Raw genomic sequence first — 6,958 nt, forward strand, 5'->3', positions numbered from 1 at the left:
AGGAGGAGATCAAAGGGAATACCTCCTTAAATAACCTGGTTGGAACTGGATCTAACATCCAAGTTGAAGGCTTAGATGAAGACAATAGTTTTAATAACTCTGAAAGTTCAACTGGATCAAAGCAGTCTAAACCCGGGTTCAGATTCTATGCAGTCATCTATGTTACATTATTATAGTGATCCTTTAATAGTGATCCTATATTACTGAGAATTGTCTTTCTCCTGGAGAAGAGGAGACGGTTTAGCTTGTCATCCTTGTTGCCACATCAGGCTATTTTGTTGATTATTGGTGATTTTATTACAGTTACTTAAAGGTTGTAGTTTTCCCCTTTGTTTATATTTCTCTCAGATATCTGCTGGCCTAGATCTTTCATATTTCCCTATAATAAAAATCCTGGTTTCATGGATTTCATGTTTTAACTGTTAAATCTGCTCGGGATTCGCTGACTTTCTGTTCCTGGTTCTTCCTTTCAGCCCTGCCCTGCAGGTGGACTGCATAGCCTGAAACTATATGTGCGGTTCTGTTTCCTCAGATCTGTGCAGCAGCCCCCCACAGACGGCCGAGGAGCTGGAGAGCAGGAACAAGCTGCTGCGTCTTCTGGACTCGGTCATTGATGCTCTGGTTTGGGCCATTTCCAAACTGGGGCTGTCCACCCAGCAACAGACCCTTCGCCTTGGCCATCTCACCATGCTGCTCTCCCACATTCGCCACGTCAGGTACAACCGTGACACGGCGTGCTGAGAATGCTTTGTGTTTCTGTCAGTAGAGCCCTACCTGTTGGTCTGAGCCAGCACCAGGAGGAGCATTTCTCTGCATGTCTGTTAGGAACCCTGGATTTAGTTTCCTTCATTAGACCCATATCCACGAAGGAAACGTTTCAGGAACTAATTTTCTAAGTGCAGGAACCAGAACCAGTCAGAGACCCAGGGTGGATCAGTTACTCAAAAAACAACCCGGTTAGGGATGCAGGATGGTTTAGAGTAGCTCAGGATAACCTGAGCTACTCTAACTATAAGCTTTATCAAAAAGGAAAGTTTCAAGCCTATGGATATGACTACCTCAGATGCTGCCTCACCTTCAGAGATAAATCAATCATAGATAATGATCTTATTTTTAAAAAATATCAGTCTTATTTATAAAGAATCCCGTAAAATCATTACTGCTAAGAGCAGGTGGAATGGAAGCAGAGCTATGGCTCTGGGTGGGTTTGGCAACTGTGTTTGCTTTACAAAGGGTCCTCTTATACAGCAGTAAACTATTTTTCCAGACTAGGTAGGATTCCTGCAGGCCTGTGGAGCATGATTTTCTCTCCAGTGTCCTAGAATTTTGCCTCAAAGTGTGCAGCTCTGCATTAAACCAAGGAGCCAGCTTTCTGTTTTTAACATTTTTCTTTTTCAAAGGGGCTGCATTGTCTAAGGCAGTACGCAGAGAACTAGCAACCCCATCAATAAAATCATTAACCTGTAAAGGGGAATAAACTAAGCTTTTGCACTCTGCAGCACTGCTCAGCGACACAGAGAAGAGAGAAAGTGAAACAGATTGATTAAAATTGATAACTGCATTATCTGATAATATCTGATATCTGCTGAAATGAAAACTTGCTGAAATGAAACCTTCTTTTGGGGGAGGATAACTCTGATAAAGGTGGTCAGATTTCAGTTTATTTCTAATTCACATCAGGTCACTTTATAGATCTAGATCAACCAGATCATCCAGTTAGATTGATTCAAAGTTTTCTATCTAAGGAAAACCATTTGATTGCATCGACTCATTGACTCTTCAGCAATCCCTCACACTAAGCATGCTTGTAGCGACAGTGGAGAGGAAAAACTCCCTTTGACCAGGAAGAAACCTCCAGCAGAACCAGGCTCAGTGTGAGCGGCCATCTGTTAAGGTCTTGTTGAGGGAGGGATTTCTTTTTTTTTTTTTTTTTTTTACCAGTGTCCTGTCTGGCAATGTGGCAATAAGAATAATTGTCTTGATGCCAAAAAGAGCCCAACAGATTTTACTTTCACAAGTGTAGCAGTATGGCAATTGCCATATTGCTACACTTGTTTCATGCGTATAAATTGCTTTATTATAATTATGCAGGGAGTTTTACAGTTTATATGGACACTGCAATGTAAATAGAGCAGAAAAACAGAAGAAAGGGAAAAAAAGAGAAAAGATGAAAGAAAGAAGATATAGAAAGGAGACAATGACAAAACATTTTCAGTCTGCTTCATCACCTGTAACGAGATGAAAAAAGAACAGCACAACCGAAAGACATGGTTGTGCTGTTCTTTACGAGGGAGGGATTTCTTTTGGCCGCCTTGCTAGCGGTTGGTCACTCAGGCTAACTGCCTCCTCCTCTCTCCACAGCAACAAAGGTATGGACCACCTGTCCACCATGAAGAGGAAGAACGTGGTGCTGGTGTACAACCTCCTCCTGGAAATGCTGGATGCCAACACATCCAGCAGCAGCCAAACGGCGGCGTCTTCCTCCGATGCCTACGGTGACCTACAGGAGCACCAGCCTCCTCCTTCGTTTTACCTGCAGGCTGATCTGGATCAGAACCTCACTGCCCATCCAGGTTCTGATGGCCCAGTGGCACCTGATGAGGACCACGCCATGGTCAGGCACCTGCAGGCTCGAGGCCTCCTGTCCTCTCCTCTGTCTCAAATGAAAAGTGAGAGGTGAGTAGGAGGGGTCGTGTTCTGGTTTCATCCAGTCCAGATTAACCATAATCATTAATCTATAACCAATCCTAAAACAAAGAGACTGTTAATAAAACTCTTTCACCTAGATCTAGATTTCCAGATCTGTTCTGCTGCTGATGGTTACTCTGTTTGTTTCTTTCACAGCTACGTCGCTGCAGCGCAGTGGTCGCTGGACGGAGGGGATGAGCCCCTAGGTTACTTCATCCCTGATCGGGTTGCCATGGAAACCACCTCGCAAAATAAGTGAAACATCCAGAAAAGGAAATGGACAAAGAGTTGTTGTTCAGATGTTGTTTCGACTGTGGCAGGTTTAGTGGTCAGTATTTTCTGTGGACGTTGATGAGAACTTGGTCCAGTTCTGGGTTCTGTTCTCTCCATGTTGCTGAAACATCCAGAACATCTGCGAAGCTGCATGCTGACCATCCTGGAGGACCTTGCACTACTTCTTTCTGTACTCTGATATGAACCTGCAGCCTGTTGTGTGTCGGTGGAGCAGCTCTGAGCTCTGTGGCCTTTTACCAAAGTGACTGTTAAGACCTTCTCTGATGCTTTGCTTCCACTAAGGCTGAATTTATACAATCAAACTTCAACTCTTTTCTTTTTTTACATCTTCAAAGCTAAAACTAAAACACCTGATCAGCTGGATGAGCTCCTGGAGCTGAGAGGATCTCATCTACCTCCATCACCTTGGATCTCCTCTCTGCTGAAGGTGTTTCCATAAGGAGAAGAATTGTCCACAGAAACCTGAAGCTGGTCTCTAAATGAGCAGAACCAGCATGTTCTGGGTGCATCCAAAGATTCTGGAGGAAGGCTGTCAGCAGCCATTTTCTGACCTGCAGCAGGTCTGGATCAGCTGGTCCCACAGGCTCCCAGACCGAATGAGTTCTGATGCTGCTCAGAACGGAGTGGGTGGAGCTTCACCTTCACAAAGCAGCTCAGACCAACTGGACAAGTTCTTACTGGTTCTGCATCTCCTGGGTGTTCAGGCTGATTCTCCTCCTGGAAGGTGGATCTCCAGCCCGTCTAAGAAAACAGGGCATGCAGACCAGTACTGGGACCAGGCGTGAAGTTCTGGTGAGGTCATAACCATCCCCTGAACTTTTCTGGTCTCTGCTTCCTGAGTTTTAATCCCAACTCTCCAAAGTCCTCAAACATGTAGAGTTTTAAAGATGAAGGTGCTTTTTGGAGCTCAGTGTAAATTCAGCCTTTGGCAGCAGCTCATCTGACCTTTGACCTTTCTATCACATGCATGAACCTGTCTGATCCAATCAGAGAACTTTACTGTTTATATGTTACTGATGTTAACGTCCGTCAGAATCCAGAACCAGAGCAAACAGAGCAGAACATCAACCCGGTTTATTAAGTGTTATAAATAAAGCAACTTTTTACACTTCCTGCAGTCCGATTCTGTTCATTTAGAGCACAGAACCTTCTACATGCACCTACAGAACCTCATAGCCCCCCCCATCCTCCCAACATTAACTATTAGAAATAACATGATGTCATCTGATTCATCATTGATTGACATTCAAAAACAAAACCATTTTTGTTTGTCCTTCTCTGAAAATGGCCGCTCTTCTTCTTTTTCTTCTTCTTGTTCGTTTGCTTCAGACATGAAAATAAATACTGATTTAAAAAACCAAGCAGAATTACAATAGGCCTTCGCAGCGCTTCGCTGCTCGGGCCTAACTATGGCTTTAAATTCAAAGTTCATCCAGAGGGAACCTCTAGAACCTGCAGGAGAGCAGGTCAGGAGATCCCAGCAGCGTCAGGTGGGCGGAGGACCGTTGGTGTAGTGCAGCATCGGGTGGAAGGATCGAGCAAAATTGTTGGACAGCATACAGCTGTGGTCCTGGTCAGACAGTGGCACCAGCAGAACCAGGACCAGCAGAACCAGGACCAGCAGGTGGATGGAAAAGGCGGCACGGAGGAGCCGGGAGAAGACGTCCCTTCTCTGTTCTCTGCAGGAGGACAAACATCAGTGATGGATGGCTTCCTTCTTATAGTGGACATTTAAAACGGTAAACATTCAGAAAGTCCAAATGTTCTGGACCAGACTCAAAGATCTCTCTCCTCTCATATGTTCTCTGCCTTCAGGTTGCTCACATGTTCCAACAAAGACAATCTGGAGGGTTTTTGTATCAGACCATGATGTAAATTAAAAAGATTCGAATCTATTAGAACAGCTTTTACTTTTCTATTCATTGTGTCGGTCGTTCACAGTGAGATCCCCCCACCCCTTGGAGTCAGCCCCCTTTCGCTGTGACCACAGACTGACTAACGGCGGCCATGTTGGGTTTGGATGAGGCTCTGAGAGGATGAAGAGATGAAGGAGGAGGAGGAAATTCAAGACGTTACCTGACAGGAGGAGCCTTTGAGGGGGGAGCTGCTCGTGAAACGGCCTCCTGAAGGTAAAAGCAAAAACACATCGGAATCAGCTCAGAAAAAAAAATACTTTTCTTTCTGTTGGTCAGCAATATAAACCAAAATGGAGGGATCCTCAATCGTTTCTGTCTCTTTTCTTTAGGGATCAAATCAGTTACAGGAAGTTTCCTCTAACTGATGATGATGATGACCAAATTTTCTACTTTCTTACAAATCAAACCTTGTCAAACTTTTAGCCAGTTTTCGTTATTTTCCTTTATTCTTGGATAGGGCTGGGTAAAAAAAATCCATTTAATCGATTTTGAATCGATTCTTTTACAATTTTGCAAAATAGATGTCTAGGGAATGAGATCGATTCATTTTATAATGACGCGCGCGACGTTCACATTCAAATAAGCAGGAAAGATGCACTCAAGATGACTTCAAGCCAGACAGCTGCAAATATAGCCAATAGGTTGACTGAAGACATTAACAAATTGGGGCTGACCAGAAAACAAACTGTAGTTTTTTCAGACAACGCAGCAAATATGGCTTGTGCAGTGGAGATAATGCAGCTCATGCATGTCTGCTGTGTCACATCTGCTCGCTCGAGTGAGGCTTCACTTTTTCAATATTCACAAACAAGTTTGCACTTTTGAGACAGTTTTGTTCACATCTCAAGTTTAAACTGCCTGATAGACAAGTTTGCACTTTGAGTTTAATGTGACTGGAAAAAACAAAATACATGAGTATTTTGAAACACAGTTGAACCACTTTCATTATAGTAAAAACAGACTGAATCAAAATTAATCCATTTAGAACTGTATGAATCAAAATCAAATCGATTCAGGACTTTGGCGAAAATACCCAGCCCTGTTCGTGGACCATCCCAAGCTAGTTTATAGCTTTAGCCATTAGTCTGTTGCTCCAGAACAGCTATATTAATGCAGACTAGAGAGGTTTAGCTGCTGGAGGTAAACTAATAATTGCTCATTACCGCTAAAGGGAAGGAGCTCCATAGACAGACAAACTGTCTTAACCCTGTAGACCTCCACATTGAGGTCTGCATCCTCTGAGAGGACAGTTTCAGAGCCAAGCTCCATTCCCTGCAGTCATTCTGCAGAAGGTCTGCAGGCCTGGTGCTCCAGCCAGTACCAGTCTGAGACCAACTGAGGTTTACCTGAGGAAGCAGCAGAGGGAACCTGAAATCTTCAGAGCCAGTGGAACAGTCCTGGAACAGACAGGAACCAAAAGGGAACTTTAAGTGAACAGAACCAAACCCAACAACCAACACAATCTTTGGATTTTACAACTGAGCCAGTTTATGAGGCAGAAATAATAGTAAATCCATCTAATTCCCAGCAGAGGTCAATGTGGACCTACCAGAACTTCCTGCAGAGAACCCAGCTGTGCAGCAACCTTCTGCAGCAACAGCTGAAGCTTATTCCTAATGACATTGACCTTCTCCTTGGCCTCCAGACCTTCCTCAGAGGTGGCCTCCACCAGGAGGAGTGAGGAGATCTCCTGCAAAGCTGAAACCTGATGAAGTCTGCTTTGCAGCTCCTCCTGTAGAGCCTAAAACAGGGGGTGGCAGAGAGCAGGAGGCTTAGTCACACCAACAGGAAACCTTATGAGAGGTCTTTAGGACCCCTCTCTCCTGATCCCAGAACCCCCTGATCACAGAACCTCCCTCCTGAGCCCAGAACCTCCCTCCCGATCTCAGAACCTCCCTCCTGATCCCAGAACCTCCCTCCTGATCCCAGAACCTCTCTCCTGATCCCAGAACCTCCCTCCCGATCTCAGAACCTCCCTCCTGATCCCAGAACCTCCCTCCCGATCTCAGAACCTCCCTCCTGATCCCAGAACCTCCCTCCCGATCTCAGAACCTCCCTCC

At 44.8% G+C, this 6,958-nt stretch overlaps 2 protein-coding genes across 2 annotated transcripts in view; one reads left to right on the forward strand and one right to left on the reverse strand.

Moving 5' to 3' along the window:
- Positions 1–3,467, forward strand: part of LOC107084874 (estrogen receptor beta-like) — a 22,583-nt gene extending 19,116 nt beyond the window's left edge. Inside the window, exons 7-9 of the mRNA XM_015374926.1 lie at positions 533–716; positions 2,362–2,676; positions 2,845–3,467. Of these exons, the coding sequence (XP_015230412.1) occupies positions 533–716; positions 2,362–2,676; positions 2,845–2,947 (602 nt within the window). The 3' untranslated portion in view covers positions 2,948–3,467. The remainder of the gene's footprint in view (positions 1–532; positions 717–2,361; positions 2,677–2,844) is intronic.
- Positions 3,468–4,231: 764 nt separating this feature from the next.
- Positions 4,232–6,958, reverse strand: part of LOC107084854 (nesprin-2-like) — a 24,969-nt gene continuing 22,242 nt past the window's right edge. Inside the window, exons 16-19 of the mRNA XM_015374902.1 lie at positions 6,448–6,639; positions 6,245–6,295; positions 5,059–5,105; positions 4,232–4,661 (exon numbers count right to left, since the gene is read on the reverse strand). Coding sequence (XP_015230388.1) covers positions 4,469–4,661; positions 5,059–5,105; positions 6,245–6,295; positions 6,448–6,639 — 483 coding nt within the window. The 3' untranslated portion in view covers positions 4,232–4,468. The remainder of the gene's footprint in view (positions 4,662–5,058; positions 5,106–6,244; positions 6,296–6,447; positions 6,640–6,958) is intronic.

Source organism: Cyprinodon variegatus, unplaced genomic scaffold (genome assembly GCF_000732505.1).
Source record: "Cyprinodon variegatus isolate N-32 unplaced genomic scaffold, C_variegatus-1.0 Scaffold110, whole genome shotgun sequence".
Lineage (NCBI taxonomy): Eukaryota > Metazoa > Chordata > Actinopteri > Cyprinodontiformes > Cyprinodontidae > Cyprinodon > Cyprinodon variegatus.